The sequence below is a fragment of the Taeniopygia guttata genome, chromosome 3 (assembly GCF_048771995.1).
Source record: "Taeniopygia guttata chromosome 3, bTaeGut7.mat, whole genome shotgun sequence".
Taxonomy (NCBI): Eukaryota; Metazoa; Chordata; class Aves; order Passeriformes; family Estrildidae; genus Taeniopygia; species Taeniopygia guttata.
In genome coordinates, this window is record NC_133027.1 from 35,462,783 (window position 1) to 35,486,868 (window position 24,086).

A 24,086-nucleotide genomic window follows, 5' to 3' on the forward strand; every position below is an offset into this window, starting at 1 on the left:
TTTAAATGTTGCTATAAAACCATAGAAACAGACTCATGCCACAGCAAGATTCAGCATGTTCTTTGTTTCAGATACCAGATATGAAAAAGGTAAAACCTGAAAAAAATACCACACTACATCTTCATTAAAAAATCCAAACAAACAAAATAACAAACAAAGGATAATTCAATCTTAATTTCTATTCAGATACTCATATCCAACTTTCAGAAGTCATATACAAAAAAGGCAAATCCCTTTCTCCTGGGTAGTTGTATGGACCAAGGATACTGTTTCCAGAAAAACTACTTTATTTTCATTATCAGTTGTGTTGGGTTTGAATTTTCTGCTCACTGCCTAGTTTCCTCGAATGGTTACGCTGTTTCTTCAGTTGTCACCTGAAATCTTCACCAGAGTTTCTTGATTCTACTCCTTACTAAAAAGTTTCAAATACAACTTTGCTTATGGTGCTACTTTGCAAATAAAAACACAGCTGCTAAGCCAACCCTCCCTTTCCTGCAGTTCCCAGACTAACATTTTCTGAAGATGTCAGTCCTTCCCCCTGTAGATTCTTGGCCCTTTTGAATTGTTCAGTGAGTGAAAGAAAAATGTTTTTTAAAAAATCTTTTATATACATAGACGACACATTTTAAACTCTGCTTGCTCCATCTGCAGATGAAAGTTGGAATAACTGATCCTCTGATGCAGCTTTACCAAAACGAAGTAAGATCACCTCTCAGCACTACCCATGTCTGTCTTCATTTTCTGTGGTCTTATATATTGTTTGAGATACTACTCAATTCTGCCAAAGTGACAGTTTAGTTCTGATGCTGACCTACAAACTGATTCTTCATCAGCCTTTACAATTAGTTCCAGTGCCTGGACTCACACTGCAAAAACAAATCTTCCTGTATTTACACAAAAGTAACAAAAAGCTCAGCAATGTTCTTATAACGAAAAAAAAAAAGACAGACATTACCTTAAGCTGCAGACTCATGATGTCCTGTTTCATTAAATCAACCTTTCTTTATTCTCACAGTCTACAACATAAAGATTTTCACTTCTTTTCTAACAAAAGCAGTTTTTTCCAACCAGGAGGAATTTCCAAAACAAACTCCTCCTAACTCTGAGCTATAAAGAAAATATACCATTTCCACTGTATTTAGGCTTTTGCCACTCATGGGTGGGAAGCCATGTCCTGGGTCACCAGAACTGGAAAAATGTAACACATACAAAAATGGAGCCTTCTTAGAAAAACAAACAAAACTAACTAGAGGTTTACTACGTACTGACTACCTAGCTACTAAGTAACATGATAAAACTTACAAAACAGGGTGACCTATCTCTTCAAACTTGCTCCTAATAACAATAAGTTTCTAATTGAAAACAGCCACCTTGGCTGCCTTCACAGTCAGAGAACAACAAACAATTCTTAGGTTGGGAACTTTTAGGAATAGCTGTCTCCTGAAAGTGTCTAATGTAGCCAGGTTGAATCTCCTGCTGTTTCCAAATTCCAACCAGAAAATAGGTAATTAACTTACTTTTAAAAAGTTTGAAGTTGAGCACTAGTCTATAAGAGCCCTGCCATAAGGATATAACTCTTAAATGATCTTCCAGACTAAGGTAAGTATTTGACCATAGAGATCCCCGTAAGACTGGATTAAGAAAAGTAACCCCAGATGTCATTATTAACTAACACCCAATAATATCATTCTGTCTATTGAAAATACTGAAAACTGGAAGTAAAATGGACTTTAGACTTTTAAACATATAATAACTGTTCAGTTCTATCAGAGAAAAAGAAAAACAACTGCATTTCTTTAACTGCAGTTTCCCTTATTTACTGATTAAAAAATCTTGGGACAGCCCAGCTTGTCAATTAACTGTCTGGCTTAACACTACTAATGTAGGAAAAACTGTTAGATTTTCCCTGCCATGAGTTTTTCCATGGAATATTTGTGCAGTACCAACTATTATTTTTTTACATTTAGTCTCTCCTGTCCAGCTGATGAGGGGAGTGCTAGAACAGCTTTGGTGGGCACCTGGCATCCACACACCACAAGCCTTTAAGAATTTCTTCATGACAGAAATAAAGTCTTAAAGAATTATTTTATATATGAGGCACACTTAGCCAAACTGGAAGGAGAGAAAGAAAAAAGAAAGTATCCCTAATTCTTTGCAGCTTTTGCAGGATGGAAGAAAAAAAAAATCTAATAATTTTCTCTAATGTGTGTAATGTGAGGGCAATGGAAAAGAATGAAAGAGCATAACCCTAACCTCTGAAGAGCTATCAGATTTTTGAAAGGAAATAGACTGAGGCAGAGGATTTCAGAAAATGTATAAATTTTTGTTCACCAAGGAAGGATTACTTACATTTAACTCATTCCTAGTACATTTCTTAATCTAACCTTTAAAATGAAGACTTCCTATGCAGTCTCTAACAGCAAAAAATAAGCTTTAGAATAGGTTTGAGGTGGTTTGTTGGTTTGGTTTTTTTCTTTCATTTTAACCTAGATTCCTCTTGCTTCAACTGAGGATTACTGCCACCTTCTTTGCAGCAATTTCCTAGATATTGGAAAAATCTTATGTCTTTTCCACAACCTTATCTACACTAAACCCCATTTATTTCAATTTCTTCTTAAAGGTATGATTTTCTAGATTTCAGGTGTTTCTTATTACAGACCCTTGCCTAGTAATTCAGACTTTAATATGCTCTCTTTCACACAGTTCTGCAATTTGCCTTCAATCCTTCTACCTCTGCTGTCACTGTCATACTTAATTCTTCCGGGAGAGAGGAACACATGAATTCTGTAGCTAGAAGTTCTGACTTTGCTACTCTCTTCCTTTTGGAAATGCTGGAACAGAATGTGTTGGATACACCGGCAGCTCCACTTTTCTACTCGTGTCTTAGCTTTTTGTAGTGGCAACATTCAAGGGACTCAGAGGTTTCCTGCAAGGAGAAATGCCAAGTAAAAATGCATCGACATGCATTCTTTGTCCTTTCTCAAAAATTTTTCTTGTGTCACATTACAGGATGCAGAACCAAAAGATGTAAATATATGCATATGAATTTGGTGTGCTGAAATTAAGGCAAATTCCCACTCAGAGATGCAAGTATAAATGTGCAACATGATTTGAAAGCAAAAGTTATTGACTAGAAATTAAAAGTTCCACTACTTTACAGATATATCAAAATAAGAGTTATTACTAGACTTTCTGATGAGACATTTCAGAAAAGAAAGTTAAGAAATTCTCATTCAGTTACATTCAGCTAGCCGTAAATCCATACCTAAGTAACAGACATTTAGAGAATGAGACACATTTGTATTACTGTTTTGAGTATTAGGAACCACACAAATCATAAAAGGCTGTAAGTGCACCTCTAACAATTCTTCTATATTCAGCTGAAGCTGTCAAAATTGTTCATCAGAAGAGCTAGACAATGCAGCACCTTTTTACTAAAATTCTCATTCACTCTGCAGACTTTTTAAGGAACAGAGATAAGAACAAGTCACACAGCTAAGATACAATTCCTGTTTCCCAAATTTAGCATCCCTGAACTATGTGGAGGCAGGCTTTGCTTAAAAGATAAAAAGAAGCTGTGGTCAATATCCCCATTCTGAGCATCCACTTTATAATTACAGCATGATGACTGAAGGAAATTTACAACAGACTGAAAAGAACTGAAAAGGATACCTGAAATACAGAGGAATAAAGAAATCAAGGAGTAAATTAATAAAAAGCTAAAAACTGCTTCAGATAATTTTGCTTTTTGACATCTGCAGTGCTTCAAATGTGTTCTTGTCTACCAATTTCAAAACAAATACCTGTTAGCTGTCTCTCAGTACACAAAACAACATGAATACCAATCACTATGGCATTTATTGCTATAAATACAAGACACTGCAGTACTCACCGGTCGCTCACTACGATGTCACCACAGGACTGACAGTAAAATACGTAATTCTTGCTGGGTTTCAGGCTTTCCCTCAAAGCAAAAACCACATCTATAGATGGAAGGAAATATATTAATCTTCAAAATTATGTAAAATTTTCAGTCACTTGTACGAAAAAATCGTGCCAAATACCTGAAACCAATAAGTATAAATCTAACAGGCAAAGAAAAAGGCTGACATTTTAGACACAACCTTAATTCTTTTAAAAGCAAGTATTTCTGTTTAGGAAAAAACTTGCCATCTCCACCTCATGCTCCATATTACTGAGTAGGAGCTATGTATGTGAAGAATTATGTTCAATGTGCAAATCCTTTTCAGAAGGAGAGTTGAAATATTGATATAATTGAAGAGATTATAAAAATCAAAATTCAACACTACTCCTTTGTAAAGGTATTTCTGATAATCAGTGTATCTGCAGTATGAGGGGACACACCAATATGTAACACAAATAGTCAGGATGGGGAACAGGGTCAGACACTAGTTTTATATTTTCAGGCAGGTAAGAAACCAACCATTGTGGAACCACTCCAGGAAAAGATAGTGAGCAACGGCCTCTGCAGGCCAGGAAAGCAAAAATAGTCTCACAAAAGGCAGCTCAAACAACTTCTCCAAAGTAAAAAAGAAGTTATCAAAGTCTCCCCAAATTATCTGATAGCATTAAGTGGAAAAAAAAGTAAAACTGTAAGCCTAGCTCTACATATGAATATGCTTTGCATCATCCACTTTCAAATACTAAACAATCGAAGTTTATACTCAGCATTGACATTCAATATTTGAAATTTAGGATTCAACCACATGAGAAAAGTACTTTAAAATGTTCCAGAATTTCAACTATATTGCATAATAATATAAAAAAGGGTAACCAAGACTATCCAATACACATGTTGATTACCACCTGGTTCACATACTTACTTTTCACTAGCATGACTTTCTGAGGTTGATTTTTAAAAGTTCATCATTGGTCTTTTGAAACATTTTCATTAATAGGATGCATTAAATAATTTTAGTATAACTGAGTTGTCAAAGCACATGCATAATTATAGGTTAATGTACAGATGCCATCTCAGTATACCAACAGAGTATTCCAATGTATTTCTGGTGCTGCATTACTGTCTATTACATATTTTATCATCCTTTTCTACTTTAATAGCTCAGAATGGCAATGTTGTGTTATTTGATACATCTTTCTGTGTCATATTGTATGAAATTAATCTAAACGTATTGAGCTTGCATGCCAGAATGAAAGAAAGCAACAGCTGCAACAGCCATGCTTTTTATTTATTGCAAACACATCCTAGACCTGAATTAGCATCATAGAAGTAAAGAAGGTAACTTTGCAGATGTTACCTATGACCTTAACCCCTGAAACCCCAGCTGTGAGAATAAAGAGTCCCAACACAAACCCATAATCCTTTAGGATTAAGACATCAGGGACAGAGAAGCACAGTCTGCCTAGATGAATCACATTACTCCATTACTGATAGGATGGGGAGTAATGGATACAAATTAAAAGAAAGGAAGTTTAGGTTAGCTATTAAGAATTTCTTTACTGTGAGAGTGGTGAGACGCTGGCGCAGGCTGCAGATGCCCCAGCCCTGACAGGTTCAAAGCCTGGCTGGGGAAGTCCTTGAGCAACCTGCTCTAGCGGGACTTGGGACTACATGATCTTTAAAGTCCGTTCCAACCCCTTAGCATTTAATGACTCTATGATTTTCAGCTGCCAAACGCGCAATAGAAGAGAAAGAAAATAATTTTGAAGTACTATGGGGAAGCACGGGTGGGGGGGAATGCGAGCAGATCCCAAACACACCGCGTTTCCCTTGCATTACGTCATTTTTGCACTTTCAATATCTAAAACTGACAACTCCAGGAGGTGTTTGCACTGCAGAATTTACACTTCACAGCCCCTCTCACTCAAACGTGCCAGGTCCCGAGCCACCCTCCCCCGTTCCGCAGCGCGACCCCGGCCCTGCCCCTGCCCCTGCCCCTGCCCGCCCTCACCGGCGGCGGGCGGCGGGCGGCGCAGGCGCACGCGCAGGTGCAGCCCGTCCCCGCGCAGGTGCCGGAGCCCGCGGCACGAGGACGGCGCCAGGCTGACCCCTGCCGGCAGCGCCGCCGCATGGCAGCTCCCGCCGCTCCTCACTTCCAGGGAATCCGCGCACACCGACACCTCCGCCGGCGCGCTGGGGAGCTCCGCCGCCACGCTGCGGAGGAAGAGCAACGCGTATGCCTCGGGAAGGAGCTGTCGGGGTGCGCTGCTGCTTTACACAGGCCGGCCCGAAGCTCCCCCGCAGCCCCAGTCGCGCCCCCGGATCCGCGCGGTGAACGAGGAGCAGCCGAGAGAAACAATCCACCGTTCTCAGGAAAAATTTATTTGCACAGTAGTGCCGAGCCGAACAAGCAGGGGCAGGCGCCCGCACACAACCCGCTCCCCGCGTTGAAGGCTAAGGACGCTGAAAGCCAGACCCGCCGCGCCCCCCGGCTGCCCCGCACGGCCCGAGCGGCGGCGGGCGCAGCGCCCCCGCACTACCGGATAACCAGCAGCGCGCTCTGCGTCTCCCGCCTGATCTCCATCAGGAACGCTCCCGCCATGCCGGCACCGCGCAGGAAGCGGCCGCCTCCCGCCGGCGCAGGCGCGGCGCCGCCGCCCGCCCGTCACGGCTCCGCCTGCGCGGAATCGTAGAGTCAGCCCCAAACCACATTACCCAGCGCTGCGTTCGGAGCCTCTGGAACACTTCCAGGGATGGCGACTACACCACCTCCTTGGAACATCTGTTCCAGCCCTTGACCGACCTAGCGGTGGAAAATATTTTTCTAAGATCTAATCTGAACGCCTTCTGTCTCAGTTTAGGGCCATTCCCGCTAGTCCTGTCACAGTAGGCAGGGCAGAAGAGACCCGCCCCCAAAACCTCCTTTCAGGCAATTGTAGAGAGCAGTGAGGTCCCCCCGACCCTCCTCGAGACTAAACAACCCCAGCTCCCTCAGCCGTTCCTTGTAAGACAAGTTTTCTAGAGCCTTGTTTCCCTTCTCTGGACGCGCTCCAGCACATCAATATCCTTTTTAAACTGAGGCGCCCAGAAACTGATCACAGCACTGGAGGTGCGGCCTCACCATTGCAAAGCACACAGGGACTACTACTGCCCTGGTCCTGCTGGCCACACTGTTCCTAATACAGGCCAAGATGCCACTGGCGTTCTTTGCCACCTGGGCACACCGCTCGCTCATACGGGCTGGGCTGTCAGCCAGTCCCCCCGTATCCTTCTCTGCCGAACAGCTCTCGAGTCACTCCTCCCCACGCCCGCAGCCCTGCATGGGGTTGCTGTGATCCAAGCGCAGCATCCAGCAGCTCGGCCCGACGGGGGGCAGTGGCGGGAGCGTGTCCCGGGGTCTGCTGTGCCCCCCGGCTTGGCCGCTGCTGGCCCTAGAGTCGGGCCTGGGAGCCCAGGGATGAGTCCCATCGAGCCCCAAGGTCCAGGTCTGCACAACCGGCTGGTCTCACGGGGGTTTTTTATGCCCAGTCTCTTCTGTGTCAACATCGGGCTGTCATCTCTGGCTTTCCTGCCACACCACCACCGGGAGGAGCCTGGGTCCGTTCTCTCGGGCACCTCCCCTCAGGAGCTGTGGGCTGTGCCTGGGGGTGTGTGCTCCGCGTTCGTGGCCAAACGGGGCTGATAATAAACTGCTGGTTTAGCGATTGCTGAACGGTGTTTGCATACTGTTTAGGCCTCCTCAGCGTCTCACTCCGCCCCACCCAGCAAGTAGACTAGAAGTGGGGAAGAGCGTGGGGCAGGGGGAGAAATCGTACAGCTGACTTGAATCGACCGAAGTGATGTTCCTTGGCGCATAACATCACTCGTGGCAGTAAAAACTCAGGGCACAGTCTTTCCAACGTGACCATTGCTCAGATACTGACTGACATCAGCAGTCTTGTTTTGGGAGGTGATGAGTGATTGTATGTTTGGGGGGATTTTTTGTTCCTCTTTCCCTCATCCACTAAAACATCATTGTCTTAATCCACAGCTTTTCATGCTTTTGCTCTTCTGGTTCTACCCCTGAGCTAGCAGCTGGCTGGGGTCACCCCATCATCACCACAAAATTGAGTCTTCGCAGAGGCCTCTGCTGAGATGGGCAGGCTCCCCAGCAGTGGGGACTGTGTCCCGTGGCATCACTACTCAGCCCCTGCCTTGTGAAAAAAACCCTTTCACCCTTTCTAGCAGCTTTACAAGTCTCCCTGAATTGCTCCCGGTCCATGTGCACCCAGCTCTTGAATGCTGTCACATTGTACTCATAGCAAACAGGCTCTCGGCACAGGCAGCTGTTGCTCTGGGGTGAGGTTCTCCACTGCCTCTCATGAGATCTTTTATCAGGAGACTGTAAGTCCACCCTGACATGCCTGCGTGACTTTCCCTTACTTTATGAACACTGTTACCACTGCACACTTCATCCAGGATGCCACCCTCACAGTAAGAAGCTGATGTTCGGTATTCAAGGACACCAAGGAGAGAAACTTTCACTTTGCAAAAAAGGAGTCTTTTCACAATGTTAGAAGTGTTTACTTTTTAAGAAGTCACAAGACCCTCTGTGGCTGCAGAAAGTTATTGGAAAACATTATCTGCAAAGCCTCCAACAAACAGGCAAATTTGCACAGGTTACTTCTATAGAAATATATTATCAAAGACATGATTATAGTGAAGTAATCTTAGTCCTTGGAGTTATCAAAACCAAGTAGGAGAGTCCCAAAGCAGAAAATGGAGTAAGGTTAGATTTTGTGGGAAAAAAATACAGCAGGCAGTAGACAGTTTCAACTGAGTTATTTTGTTATTTTTAACAAATGATGCATTTATTTGTTAAAAATAACAAAATGAAGTATTCTAAGATGGGACTGTACTGTCTACATGCTGTTCTCGGTGTGGTGGTGTGGGGTTGTGTTGTTGTTTGCTTCCTTTATTTTTTAAGGAAGAAAAAGAATTAGTCCACATGGTGGGTTTCATTTCCAATTACTTCACAAACAAATTTGTATTGTGAACTAAATTGTTGTGGACAAGTAGGTCATACATCAAACACAAACCCCATGTAATTATAGAATTGACGCCTAGTATTAGTAAAAGGGCCTTTGATGTTACAAAGGATTGCCCAAAGTTACAAAGTTATGAATAATCTTAAGTGTTCACAGGGTGTGAGCCTCACCTATTTAAAATTGTCTATGATAGGTTTCTCACCATTTCTGCTGTGAAATAATTACAGAGAAAGGAAGGTAAATTTCCTACAGAGCAAGTGCACCTAACATCAGTGCTGCACCCAGCCCAGTATTTTGACTCCAACATCAGTAAAACAAGGTACTAATAAGGAAGAGCTTCATAGTGTGGTTGTTTCCAGGTACTTCCCCTGTGGGTACATCCCTACCCAATTCCTTCAGTGTCCACTTATGGATGTGTTTGTCACCGATATGAATAATGTATCCTTCAACCTACAGATAGTGTCCAAAGCCCCAGCCCCTGGTGCCAATATGTTCTAGAAGTTTTCTGCTTTGCAGAAAATAATTTTTCTGTGCCTCCTCATTCTCATACTGTGGGGTTTGGTTAACAACAACTTTGTTGCCTTTCATGGTTTTGTAGAATTTGATCAATCCTCTCCCCTGCCTTCTCTCTCTGCATCATTCACAGTCATTATTGCTCTTGCTGTAATATAGCAGTGACATCTCTCCACAGTGCCTTTCCCAACTTCTCTACATCCCTCTTGAGCTGTGAAGACAAGAATTGATGCCATAATCAATCTGAGACTGCATCAGCCTTTTACACAGCAGCCAAACAGCTACCTCTGTCTTGTTCTCAATATTCTTCCCAATGACATACAATGTTTTTTTGATTGCCACTGCACATAAAGTTGATGAGAGAATTTGAAAGAAGTGTTTTGGAGCTCTGAGCTGTAACTGCCACTACTAAATTCAGCACAAGGGAAGCTTAGGAATCCAACCACTCTGCAATGCAGTAGCATGTGAAAGCACATGGTCAGTTATGGACAGTCACTTCCCCTCTGTGAAGTTCACTACTGTTAAATAGCTCCAAAAGGATGACCAACCTAATTAACAATTATATCTCAAAGGCATTTATAAGTATCTTTTTTTAAAAAAAAAGGGCACCATTCCAATAAAAATACATGACATAGAGTCATATTGATGCCTCAGAAAACCAGTGGAATCTGTCAGCTTTCCAGAAAGTAACTTTTTTTCATGTACCGATTCCTGGTATAGTTTAATGAGAAAAGCAATTGCATTTACTCTTTATTATTATCCCAAGTCTGGAGAATAAAATTAGACTTCAATAAATATTGGCTGGCAACATAAGTCACCGAGTAGAAGATTTATAAATATTATGAGATTTTCCCCTGGCAATATTTTAGAAATACTTGTCCTCAGACAAAGTCTAAAATATTAATCATGTAAGATGAGCACACTCTTTTTTTTGCAGTTACTCAAGTAATTCATAACCATAAGCTCTGTTTGCTATCATGAAGCTTGCTTAAATTTGAGAATTGTAATGATGGCTTAAAACTAACATATTACAGTCTAAGAGCTGTACCCTTTATACTGTGGAACTGGCCAGTTGAAAAATCACTCTCGCAATGCAGTAAAAGACAGTCCTTTGAATACTATCTATGTGGGCACTCATACACTTTTATGTGTAGTAAGGATTCAAGCATACTAATTACAAGAAATTTTAGAAAATTCTCAATACAGCTACTGCTAACATAAAAGTAATATCACATCATGGCGTTACAGTCCAGTTTGGGCTGGAAGAGACCAGGTGGGGGTAAGCCTCTTCTGCCAGGCAACCAGAGACAGGACAAGAGGACACAGTCATAAGCTGTGCCAGGGAAGGTTCAGGTTGGACATTCAGAGGCAATTCTTCACAGAAAGGGTGGTTAGACATTGGAACAGGCATCACATCCCAATGGAGTCACATTTCCTAGAGGTGCTTAAAGAAAGACTGGACATGGCACTTAGTTCCATGGTGTGGTTAACATATCGTTTGATCGTAGGTTGGACTCAATGATCTCAGAGATCTTATCAACCCAATTGATTCTGTTATCTTAGAGAGCGTGTCCTTCCAACCCTGCTGCCGTGAGCAGGGACACCTTCTACTACAACAGATTGCTCAGAGCCCCATCTAATCTGGCCTCGAACACTTCCAGCATGCACAGCTTCACTGGGAAACCTGTTGCAGTATAATTTTCTAAAGACCCACCCACTTTGCCTTTTTACCTGCGCGGTGTTTGGTAAGCTCGGTAAATGTCAGGCGAGGTAAACAAACGCGCGCTCACCCCGAGCCCGCTGCGCGCCCGCGTCCCGCCAGGGGGCGCAGCGCGGCGGAGCGCGGCGGGCGGGGCGGCGCGGCGCGGGGCACGCCGGGAGCTGTCAGGGCGGCGCGGGGGTGCCGGTGGCGGTCGGGCTCTTCCGGCTCGGGTCGCTCAGGTAACGCCGCTCCCCCCGCTCCTTCCCCGGGACCCTGCTGCGGGCACGCAGCGCGGCCCGCCGGCGGCTGCCGCTCCTGCTCCGGCTCTCCTCCCTCCACCCTGTCACCGCGCCGGTGTTGGGGAGGGTCCGCCCCTGCAGCCGAGCCGAGCCGGTCCTCTGCTCTGTCCTGCTCTCCTCTGCCCTGCCCTCCCCTCCGGCACCCTCTTGGCGGCCGGGCCGTACGGGGCTGTGTGCGAGGGGCAGGTGCTGAGGAGCCCGGGAGAGCGGTTATAGCCTGTTAATTACGCTGCATCAATTGACCTGTGGCACCTGCCCCCGCTCCCCGCTGGGCTTTGTGCCCCGCAGTGCGCCCGGGTGAGTTTTGGGTGCGGAGCCTCGCCCCCCGCCCGCAGCGCCGGCGGGGCCTGGCTTCGCCCTCCCTGGTGGAGCTTCCCCCGGGAGCCCTTCCCGCCTGCCTGGGAATGAGCCGGGCGTTGGGCTGCTGGGGTCGTCCTGCTTTGACCTTGAGCGTCCAGGGGGCTGCGGGCCTCTTTTAGGTGAGATTCCCGGTGGCTGGAGTTACTGCGTGTGGTATTTGGAAGGATACGTGGGACATACGTCTGTCACTGGGTTGTGTGATGCAGGGTTGAATTTCATCTGTTGATGGAGAGATGGCCTTGAATCTTGTGATGCTAGTTTAAAAAGCATAAATATATGACAGCTTCTGGTGTTAAATGTTTTTCAGAAATAATATTTTCATACCTGTGACAATAACCAGAGATAACTGAACAATTTATCTCTTTAAGTGACCTCAAATATGTTAGATATGAGGTGCAGGTTTTAAAGAGCTTATTCTGGGTGATTCAACCATTGCTTTTGTTGCTGATTGCAGGAAATGCTTTCACTCCTCGGTCTTTTTTCAGTATGCACTAATAGTGAAAGTGTTATGGTTCTCAGGTTAATTGCAGAGTGTTACTGATACCTGAATTTCAGCTGTAGGAGTGTGAAGAGTTGGGAAGACTGTGTCTAAAGAGTAACAGGCTAGATACTTCCAGGTAATAAGGGGCCATATCATAAGGTTGAAGATCCTAGTCTATTTGTTTTGCTGCTAAGGCTTGGCCTGTGTTAAATACTTAAGCAGGCCTGACTATCACATTTGCTCTTTTTGTGTTTTTTTTTTTTTTTTTTTTTTTTGTTTTTTGTGGTTTTTTTTTGTTGTTTTTTTTTGTTTTTTTTTTTTTTTTTGTTTTGTTTTTTTTTTTCCCCAACATTGGTACCTTTTCAAAAACAGGGTGGGATACAGTAGACCTTTTGCTAATAGTGTGATGCCTAAATATTGTGATTATCCAAAATGTACAGTAATTTTCAAAATATAATGTATGAATGTTATGATGGGAGATGTCAGTTTGGAAAAAGGCAGAATATTTACAGCATAATTTACGATTTTGTTTTTATTGACATAAGAATTGGCACTTTTGGAAACTAAGCAGCCGGTAAATGATATGAGGAGATGCTGCGTTTCTAGCTCACTGAATATCTTGCTTTCCCAGCTTGTTGATAGCACCTGTGATGGTAGATGTTTAAACAGCATTTTGTAAAGAAAAGGTATCTTAATCTTCCGTTACTGGAGTGGCTGTGCATTTGAGTGGATGGTTCTGTTAACAATATAGGCAGTACTTTTCCTGTGTAAAATTATTGGCATGCTATGCATACCTTTAGAAATGCTCATCGCAGGCACAGGAAGCTTTGTGGGTAAGGTGGTGATGTGGTTCAACCCTAGCCAGCAGCCAAGCCCCATTCCCCTGCCTGCAGTACAAGGGAGAGAATGAGAAGGATAATAGGAAGAAAACTGATGGGTTGAGATAAGGACAGTTTAATAGGGAAAGCAGGAGACACACAAGCAAAGCAAAACAAGGAATGAATTCACTCCTTCCCATGGAAGGCAGGTGTTCAACCATCTCCAGGAGAGCATAGCCCCATCACACCTAGGGTGGCTTGGAAGAAAACAGACACCGCCTCCCCCCCCCCACCTCCTTCTTTGTATGCTAAGCATGATGTCATGTTGTCTGGAATATCCCTTCGGGCCGTTTGGGTCACCTGTCCCAGCTCTGAACAGCCCATGCACCTTCAGCCTGCTCACCAGTATGGCAGTACAAAAAGTAGAAAAGGCCTTGGCTCTGTGCAGCAATAACGAAAACATCTTTATATTATCAACCATATTTAGCACAAATCCAAAACAGCCCCTACCAGCCACTGTGAAGAGAATGAGCTGTACTCTGCTGGTTTAAATGGGCTCAGCCTGTGATCTCCTGTCATTGTTTCCTGTTTCAATACAGGGAGGACACTTCCATGTGTTCATCACTGGTTTAGTTCTCTTGGCCATTGTTCCTGCTGTCCACCTTTAGTGTCTTCTTGCTTAGCCAGGAATGACTCCTTGCTCTGGGTTGGCTGGCTGAAAATGCTTATTGATATTATTTTTTCTTTTCTTCCTTTTTTTTTTTTTTTGTCTTGGTGGGGCTGTATTATGTTAATTCTGCAGTGTGTAGAAGAGAACCAAGAAGAGATATGAAGTATGTTGTTAACAATCTCTGTTTTGAGAATGGTTGAGAAAAGTAGGAGATAGAGGCTGCACTAAATGATACTTGCTAAAGCATGAAATAGAAAAATGAAAGTAATTTTTCTGTATGCACATAAATTGTCTTCCAGATTAATAACCATGTTGCTCTGACTTGTAGCTGAAAAGAAGCTGAATGATAAATAGAAACAGTAAGTGATATGTTTCCCTCTGAGAGGCCAGGGAGAAGAAACACTGCAGGATCAACCATTTTCTCCCAATAACTGAAACAAGAAATGAAAAGAAAACACCAAGGAGAATCAGTAAATAGTTTTACTAGTCAACACATTCCTATTTTTATCAGAAACTTGTAGTTTAGTATAAGCATTAAAAAATACTTAGAAGTCAGGGAATGGTGCTTTGCCTAACTTGGTTTTTCATTTGAAGAAATTGTAGTTAATTTAACCTTTTATTTATGTATTTTCTGGCTTACCTCTGAGGATAGGGAGAATGAACAAGTTTTGGTCCAGGCACTGTTTTCAGAAGAGGATTCTACTTTACAAATGCCTTTGAAATCTACCTCTGGAACTGGGAAACCAGATGCATTGTAAAATGTAACCAGTCTAGATAATGCAGAGATGTATGCATGACATATGACACTATTTCAGAATTAAAATCAAAGTAAAATTATAGAAATTAGTTGAAATTTGAAATTAATGAATTGCAAATACCTTAGACCTCAGGGCATAATAAAAAAAGAAGATGGACAAAGTCTTGCCCAAATGCATTGTATTAGGTTGTCCAAGTAAGGTAAGGATAAGGATAGGAGACCTTCTGACATGCCTTTGTGGAAAGACCTGTCAGGATCGTTTGGAGACAGAATGTTAAACCCACCTGATGCTACATATTGGAACAGTGGGTATGGATTGATGAAAGGCTGTTGTGAGCAAAGAATAAATGAATAAATTATCTGGCTACCATTTTTTTGTTGTCAATTTGGTAGATTCTGTGTTAAAACTCTGTATCAGAATATTTTAAGAGACGTCTCAATGTGAAAGCACAGCATTACCCTGGAAGCAAAGCTGCTCTCTCAGTACAGAGTACTGCAAGTGTAATGTAAGACAGTGAACCTCATATAAGTCCTTTTTTTTTTTTTTTTGTGTACTAAGCTGAAAAGTATTCTCAAGTTGGCAAACTCTGCTTTAAAAAAAGCATAGTAAAAATATAGCTATAAATTAAGTGATTATGGTTTGAGTTTATTTCAATGTTATGTTTGCTATGGCTTTTTTACTGTCGTTCATCTATTTATTTTAAATGTATTACATATTAATTTGACAAGAGTAAAAAATATGCAAGAAGACGAATACCTCAAGATAAGCCTCTCAATAAATGCTTGGAAAAGAAAAGCTGAGTAGTTAAAAAGGAATTCTTTTCAGAGAGGGTATAGGGACCATTTGAAGACATGAGGCTGAAACACACAAAAGTGAAAATAAATTGCCATTTATTTAAGGAAGTCTGTCCTGTTCCTGTGCTCAGGCAGCTGGAGAGAAGATAACTATTTGATGTCGTGTACTTATCAAGCACTACTCGACAGGGAGGGCAGTGTTCCCAGGGCCCGGTGGGTGTGTGAGAGCTGGGCAGTCCTGCTGTGGGACTGGGAAAGCACAAAGCTCCCCGTGCTCACAGGTGGCGCAGGAGCCGCTCGCCCCAGAGCTCTCCTTCTCCCTGTGACAGTGCTTTTTCCAGCCCACTGAACTTGTGGTTACCATGGATGTGACTATGGCGGGTAAATATCTTCCATATCCTGTTTAGAGTAATCCAAACAGCCTTATTGCTCATATTCAGTCTCACGCTGTTTATGAAGGGGAGAACTGACGCTGTATGATGTTGCAGATTTGATTGTAGATAGCTGAAAAAGGCCCTACCAGCTCAGGGAGCAAGCCAACCTTTTTTTTTTTTTTTGACCATGGCAGCTGTGAGAATGAAATAATTATTTTTAAAATGTCTTTAATCAAATTGTTCAGACTTCTTTGGATGTATTGCTGCCAAAATTTAGGTTGTGTGGAAGGATGGTAACTGTGTGAGCTGAGATGAAATAAAGTTTAAGGAGGCAACCCTCTGAACACTTGTCAGATTGATTGAATGGTAAATTTTAGGGTTTTGGGGGTTTTTTTTGAGTTTTTTTTTTTCTTCAAATATGTAATTTATTATGAGGGAAATAGTGACCAGTTCTAGATTTAGACTGAAATATTGGCTGTTCAAATACAGTGGTCAACAAAGGGAAGAAGGGGACAAAAAAAGTACTTGGAAGTAAGTGTTTAAGAATAACAGCAATTTCAAGGAAGCATTTTCCCATTTTTCACTATGTTGTGTAATTCTGACTTAAATTACCATCTGTTTTTTAGTAAGACGTGTTAGATGTTTAGCATAATTTAGAATAAGAAGCAGTGCTATCTAGAGCTTTGTTGATTTTTGGATGTAAAATGATCACTGATTAAGCTATAATTTATTACATAGATAATTCATTAATTTTTTGTTGTAAGAAAGAAAAAATTGGGAAATATTATTTTAGTAAGAAGAAATTATTTTAGTTAATGTTTGACCTGAGTTGTAAGAGGCAAATCATCATCATCTTTCATTTACTGAGCGACATAAGTTCAGATCTGTGAAATCTGAATATGTGATTTGATCTCATGAAAAATGATACTTTAGAAGTAGAGACTCTGATGTAATATTCTGGCATTCATGAAGTGCAAAAGTACTTAACTCTAGAAAAATGATGGCTGTTATACTTTGCCAGAAACACTAAGATAGTCCTGAGCAATATGCAGGCAGTAGTGCTAAAGGGCTGAAATAAAAGGAATCAGAAGTGTTCTGTTGGTGGGTCTGGAGTCAAAATTCAAGATTTTATTCTAGTATATCAAACTGTTTTGTAGGTAACCTGTTATATATTGAGAACTGTAATAAAATAGAATTGAATAGAGAGGTTAAAATGTCACTCTAAACTCCGTTTCTGAAAGGCAATTGGAAGACATATGTATTTGTCCATGAGAGTGAGAAGTCTTTGGTCACTTTCTTCTCCCCTCTGACAAACAAATAGACATAGATTTGATATTTTTTTTAAATTTCAGAAAAATTGTACTCTAAAGCATATTTATTTAGGGTTTGTTTATAATTAAAAATTTGTTTTCTCAAGTAGTAACTAGAGTAGCAGAATCCTTAGAAAACTTGGTTGTATGTATCTTATGAATTTTTAGGCTTGTTTCTTGTTCCTCTTTATGAACTCCTGTCTGGTTTAAGCCACTCTTTGAAGACCATATGACAGGAATAGCAGAAAGAAAATTTTACATATCTGATGTACTTGCATCAGACTGTGCTCAGTGATAGACTTTGGTTTATTCCAGTCTTTTTTCTGTGAAGAACATGCAAAAGATGGAAAAATGTATTCATTTTCTTTTTACAGACAGTTTGATTTTTTTTAATGTAATAATAAATAAACTTGTAGCTTTATAAGTAAGGAGGGTGCGCATCCAGTTGCTAAGCTAACCTCTGTAGTACAAGCCATGGGTTTTCTTGCATTTAGTTCTTTTTTGATATGAGAATAACTCCCAGGAAAACATCCTGTGTTGATTTAGAAGTTGCCAGTATGTGTAATGCACAGATTATTATAGAGATTTTATTTAATTAAATTTTGTTGTGAAAGAAATTTGAACACCTAAAGCAGAGTTGTTTTTTCTGTGGAAAAATATAATGTTCTGTGTCCACTTGTGAATATGACTAGGTAGAAAAGTACTGAGAAGTTATTAATCACAATATTAAATCTTACTAAGTATTGTAGACTGTTGAAGGATACTAATGATGTAATGGCTGGTTATAGTTAATAATATTGCTAGGTGGGGTTCTTTTGTTTTGTTTGTTTGTGTAGTATGGGGGAGGTTCTTCTTTCGTTATTCTACTGAATAGCAGTTGGCAAAATAACAAGTTCAAATGTTTCTTATTCTTCAGAAGACGAGAGATTCCTATTTGAAAAATTACAAATAAGAGGACTGTGGAAAGTCAATCTAGAAGCAGAGTAATTAGCTGTAATTGGAAAATCTTTATCTGCGGTTATGTATGTATTTTCTGTATATGAATTTTATCTGAAGAGTCTGGTGTGGGATTTGCAAGACTTATTTTGCTATTCATGTTGTTAAGTGCTTCTGAAGGGAAGCAAAGCATAATAAATTACCAAATGACAAGGCTTCTGTTTTCTTTGTATTCAAATCTGTGTATTGAGTCTATTTAAATACAAATGTTTTTCTGCAGTTGCTGACTTAATATGTGGGCACTATCAACTTACAAAGCAGTCGCACTACAGTGAAATTAGAATGCTTTGTCATCTGCTTTTTAATTGTCTGATAGTTCTTTTTCTGTACATCCTATAGCCACCTTTGAAATGGTACACAATTTTAAAAATGCCTTGGAATATTGCATTGCAAAGCAGAAACCCTGAGGAATTCAAATGAGCAAGCTTGTGAGCTTGGATTCTTATAGTACTTGGAACAAATCTTGAGATTTCTGAAAGTGATTTGATGTATGCAGATTTGTGCTTCACAATCAACCACTGGACCTGTACCATTATTTCAGTATTACAGATTGGGTGAAACATACAAATAGAGCAATTATCTGATGCTTGAAAAATATGAGTGAAATAGTAGCAAATCAAACCTGAAGAGGAGTTTTGGGGTAAAATAGATAAAGGAGAGCTTATGAATCAAGCCTTATAACCTTGTGATTGAATCAGAGCAGAATCTATATAAAAGCTGCATTCATGGAATTGATTTGGTGAAGCTGCTGTTCCTCTCCACGTTCCTTTGGCTTCAGTGAAAAACATTTAGAGCCTCTTAAATAGGTGAATAGTTTGTGTTGAGGTGAGACAGAAGGCACTTAGGTACAAAAGTTATGAAGAATGAGCACATGCTGTGGAAACACAGCTGAAGCAATATTGTTTTAACATGAGTTGGAGGAAAACTAATACCACCTCATCAGTGAAGGGACCTGAAGGCTGCTCTGGGAACACACTATGCACAACCCGCTGCAAAAGAGCCACAGCCCCAGACACCTGCTGTCCTTGTCAGAGTCATGTGCAAAGACTCCACAGACATCCAGGTGTACCCAGATTCGTGTGGTATTGGTATTTTAATCTCTGCTAGAGGTGAAGTAGAAGGTAGTAAGTGTCAGGACCTACTTCTGCAATCACTTATGATTTAAATATAAATATATGAAGTTATTTGCTGTAACTGTATAGTACACCTCAGGTAGTTTCTTCCTCACTGATAATAAGCTTTCTGCTGGGATGGAAAGCATATTTACTTTTTGAAATTCATTTAAAAAGTCATCGCCATCTAACAGGTCAGTGATTGCCTGTGTCAGACTCATGAGAATGGCTTAACCTTCAATCTGAGAAGCTTGCCTCATCTCATCTGGTATCCAAAAAGGGAAAAACACCCCCAAAGGATAGTGCTCTTCATATCTTTGTTTAAAAGGAGAAGCAAATAATAAAAAACATCCCAAGGAAAGTTGGCCCTCATGCCAAATGGTGGTTGTGTAATGAAAAGATAAATGCTTTATTCTGTAGGCTGTGTGATGGTGTAGCAGAAAATGCTATTTTTCAATTTTTTGTTTTTTGATTTATCAAATTGTATTATTTATCTCATTTTTTAAAAGTAGTAAACTATGGGAGAATAAAGGTGTGATACTTATACAGGAATAGGCACTGCCAATCTTTATGTTGTATTGAAATACCAGTTGTAAAAGAAAATATTTTTAATTTTGCATTTTTATTATAAATGAAGAGAACAGGAAACATGGAAAGATTAAAAACTACATTGTGGAATATCTTCATACTAAACAGAAAGAAAACCATAATAAATGAGTTTATTTTTATGTATGAGAACTCATAACAATTGGCATTCCTGTAATTTTAATCATTATAGAATAGAAGTACTCCGAGGTTTATAAAAATAATACATGATATTTACGTAGTATTCTCTCTGGGTGCCTCACTTATTATGGCTACTCATGATTTGTCTAAAACTGAGATTTCTTTGTGGGAAAAAGTATGCAAGAAATTATTTGCATAAATTCTTTTTGAAAAAAACCCCACTTTTTGTAAGATAGAAAAGTGAGACCATAACTGTAGAGTAGTAAGAAAATAGAGTATGTTTTTTCTTCTCTGTACAAAACTTCATAATGATTATATTTGCACAGCCAATTACAGAAGACTTGTCTAAAAGCACAGTTATTCCGTCAAATATGTTAATGTATTTTGTTTTCAAAATGAAGGGATTATTCTGATTAGTTTTTAAGTCTGAAAAGAAGCTACCTGTTTAACCCTGTGCTCTACCAGTTTGTTTAACCTTTGCTAATGCTTTAACAGACCACTCACTCTCAGGTCTTTAAGCACTTGAGGAAGACAGAGTCTTCCACTCAGTGGTTGCATTTATGCTTTAGCTGGATAAAAAAGATTCTGATGCATTCTTCACTCAAAAAAAATTATTTACTTTGTCAAATTCCTTCTCCATCCACTGTGCCTAGAAAAATTTGAATTGTGCTTCTTTTATATGTTGGTTCTTTCTTTTTTCAGTGTTAATACTTTATTTCACTTTTGGAGATCAGTCTTTGGTGGTTGTGCAGCTGTCTCTTTGACAAATCTGTTGGCATTTTACAGGTTTCCCAGAACAAACCTGATCTTTTTTGGGATTTAATCCAAAAATTATTATTATAAAATGAAACCACATGAATAGGGTTTTTGGTTTTTAATTAAAAATGGTATCTAAATTCTTTATGCCAGTGAGATATTGTGGAATCTATCAATTTGACACTCAGAATATGTTTTTTAAATAGTGGTTTGCATTTCTGTTCTGTCTTGGAGACAGTTTGTTATTATTAGTCTGCCATCAGAATCAAGAGTGCAGAAACCTTGTAATTTTTTTGGCCTTTTTATTCACTCCTTCCATCCAGCTCTTTTCATTTTGTCTGCCACTGCTTTGTTTTTCTCTGTTCTTGCAACTTTCCTTATCATATGTGGAAGACAGTCTTGTTTTTTCAGTCATGCTTCAGCCTGCACTTCTGCACACGATTTTCTTCCCATCTCTCTTTAATTGAGACAGAAGAGAACAGCATCTGCTGAATGTCAAGTCTTTTCTGAAGCCAAATACAAAAGAGATGCCAAAAAGTTTCCCTCAATAAGACCTCCATTAAAAGGGGCACCAAATCTGCCTTTTTCACAGACATGCTGCAATAGCATTTCTCATTGAGTTGTATTTGCTTGGGGTGCAAGTAGCCTAAAAAAACTCATTTCTTTTAAAAGGTTATTGAACCTCTGTTATTAAAGAAAATTAGTCCATAACCTATAAAAGTACAGGGTGGTGTTTCTGGAACTAAAATATCTTAATTACTTGGTGTAGACTACCACACGATGAAAATATATTTGGCAAATTGCAGAAGCCTATAATTACAGAACACTGGTAAACGTGTGCTTTTGTTGTGCCTGGATGACAATAATAGCAAAACAAAGTAGAGTTGCATCACTGGATTAGAATAGCAAGTCTTGTAAAAGGAAGTGTTGATGCACAGAAGTCCTCTTGAATAGTGTGTAACTATTGTATGTGTCCTTCAGTTTTGTCTTCTGCTTGGAAGTGATTCAGAAAGATTGGTGTCTTTTGTTTGCAGAAAGGCTGGTTTGTGGCAGGTTGGGGGTTTCTGGTGATGGACCCCAAGGAAGTAAAAAAGAAAATGAAAAATCACTTTGTTGCATTGTTTAGAACAAACAATGCTTTTTGGCAGAGACAATGGATTAATTTTTTAGGGATTTTAATTTGGCTTGTGATGTTGGGATTTTTTTATTATTTGTTTCGGTTTTTTAATAGGACTTGATGTTGGACATGTGTTAAATATTTCTTAATATTTGTTTGCAATATGTTAGCTTTTGTTTATGGTTTGTTGTAACCGGATTTAATTTTTTTTAATGTCTTTGATGAAGATGTAGTGCTTTTTATACATATTTTAACAATCTTTTCAGGGCTTTTTTCTTTTATCTTTTGAATAGGTAATGTCTGTACATGAATTGCAAGCTGGTCTCTAGCGGGGACACCGTGGGAGGATGAACACGGAGGAGCTGGAGCTACTGACTGATTCCAAGTACAGAAACTATGTAGCTGCTGTTGACAAAGCACTGAAGAACTTTGAATATTCCAGTGAATGGGCAGACTTGATATCAGCACTTGGGAAGCTAAACAAGGTATGCCTGGCAAGTGCTCTTAAAAAGACTCAGGAATTGCAAAAGGTACTGGTGTAACAGTACAGAAGAGTGAGGTTCCAGCCATCTCTTGCAAATATTTCAGTGCTCTGAGCCAAGTGTTGGGTGTGTGCAAGGAGCAAACAAATCAAACACCTTTCTAAGACCTAGAGTTGAACCCTTTGTAATTGTAACTAAAGGGAGAAGTTATTTACATTACTAGTGGAAATAAATGCAGTATCTCTTTTATTAGTAACATTTAATTCTAGTATCATTCAATGTTATAGAAATAATGTGAAAAATAGTAACTGGTATAAATATCAGCAGTAGTTTTATGAAGAATAAGTTCTAAAATGAGGCTCAAATCATTCATGGACCAGAGAATGCTATAGATCTGATTCATTTAAACGGTTAATTTTAATGGGCAATATCATTGTAATCCTTAATAGCACTTCACAAATGCATACAGATCCTGATATTCATAAAAATCTTGTTTTAGTCAGTTGTATGTGTTTCTAGGCAGCCTCACTCAGGAAAATGACACTATACTTGAAAGTGGCATCATTATTTTGTATAAACTCTCATTTTTCTTTTTTTTTTTTTTTCTTTTTTGATGGTAACAGTTCTTGTTTCATGTTTGTGCAATATCAAGGCTATGGCACGGAGGAAAAAAAAATCAAAATATGTAAAAGCAACTCTGTTCTCCAGTCCTGAAGTGATTGCATAGTTTGACAGTGGTAAAGTTTTGTGTGATCTCACTCTAAGGCATTCTCTTAAAGCTAGCCCAGACTCATGACCCACAGTTTAATAGTCCTCTTTGAGCTAGTTGATAATGGATTTTATGAAATGGAAATAGCAATTTTTGTCCTCAAATGGATGAGTAAATAACAAATGGACAAACTGTAGGCAAGAAGCCCATTACAAGTGAAGTTGCCTTGGTAATTTTACCTATAATGAGTGTATAAGTGAAAAACTTGGCAAAGAAAAAGCTCCATAGTAGATTTTAATGGCCTTGGGTTTTTTTCTTGTAACCTAGGTTTGTGTGGTGACTTTAGGAAACAGGTCCAGGAGCTCCTTTATAAAATATGCATTTGGTGTTTAACTTCTTTTGTGCTGTTTTTCTTTTTTTTTTTGTGCTGGTTTACCAGGTGCTACAGAACAACGCCAAGTACCAGGTAGTACCCAAAAAGCTGACGATAGGCAAGCGCTTGGCACAATGTCTGCATCCAGCTCTACCCGGAGGGGTTCATCGGAAGGCACTTGAAACTTATGAGATCATTTTTAAAATCATTGGACCCAAGCGCTTGGCCAAAGACCTGTTCCTCTACAGGTACGATATTTTAAACAACTCCATTCCAAATGCATAGTCAAGACACTTTTGTTTTCCTGCATTTTATATTCACAGTATTTCTTTGTAATATAGCAAGAATCAATCAAGGACTGATTTCTTTCTCTCATGTTACTGATGCTTGTCTAATATTCTTCTTCTGAATATTATATAATGGAAGAGAAACAGATAACCTAAGTTTTTGTTAGGAACTGATTTTAGTGCAATAAAACCTGGAATTTATTATTTTTTCATTGAAATGAAGTTTTCTGCCTGTATGTACTGTATGTATAGTAAATGAAAAGTTAGCACCTCATTTTATTAACACTACATTTTACTATTTTAAGTGTTGTTGGAAAAGAATCTGAGTATAGTTTGTTGCAAGAAACTTTATTATCAAATTAACAGAACAGAAAGATTTTGTTTTGTTAGCCTGGGGGGCAAGTACAAACTTTTTCTCAGTCTCTGGAATTGATGATAATGAAAAGGAAGGATAAACTTGAAAAGTTAAGTTTAGTCAGCATATACTGGTTTCTAAACCT

The 24,086-nt window shown here is 39.9% G+C and overlaps 2 protein-coding genes across 5 annotated transcripts in view; one reads left to right on the forward strand and one right to left on the reverse strand.

The window, feature by feature from the left end:
* UBE3D (ubiquitin protein ligase E3D) overlaps positions 1-7,546 on the reverse strand; it is a 78,200-nt gene extending 70,654 nt beyond the window's left edge. Inside the window, exons 1-3 of the mRNA XM_030267509.4 lie at positions 6,463-7,546; positions 5,934-6,136; positions 3,893-3,983 (exon numbers count right to left, since the gene is read on the reverse strand). Of these exons, the coding sequence (XP_030123369.4) occupies positions 3,893-3,983; positions 5,934-6,136; positions 6,463-6,524 (356 nt within the window). The 5' untranslated portion in view covers positions 6,525-7,546. The remainder of the gene's footprint in view (positions 1-3,892; positions 3,984-5,933; positions 6,137-6,462) is intronic.
* Positions 7,547-11,285: 3,739 nt separating this feature from the next.
* DOP1A (DOP1 leucine zipper like protein A) overlaps positions 11,286-24,086 on the forward strand; it is a 60,781-nt gene continuing 47,980 nt past the window's right edge. For 3 of the 4 annotated variants that reach the window (XM_030267519.4, XM_030267514.4, XM_030267518.4), the window contains exons 1-3: positions 11,286-11,403; positions 22,029-22,220; positions 23,366-23,547. In XM_030267519.4, coding sequence (XP_030123379.2) covers positions 22,083-22,220; positions 23,366-23,547 — 320 coding nt within the window. In that variant the 5' untranslated portion in view covers positions 11,286-11,403; positions 22,029-22,082. Of the gene's footprint in view, positions 11,404-11,442; positions 11,761-22,028; positions 22,221-23,365; positions 23,548-24,086 lie in introns of those variants that run through there. The other variant, XM_030267513.4, reaches the window with a different exon arrangement.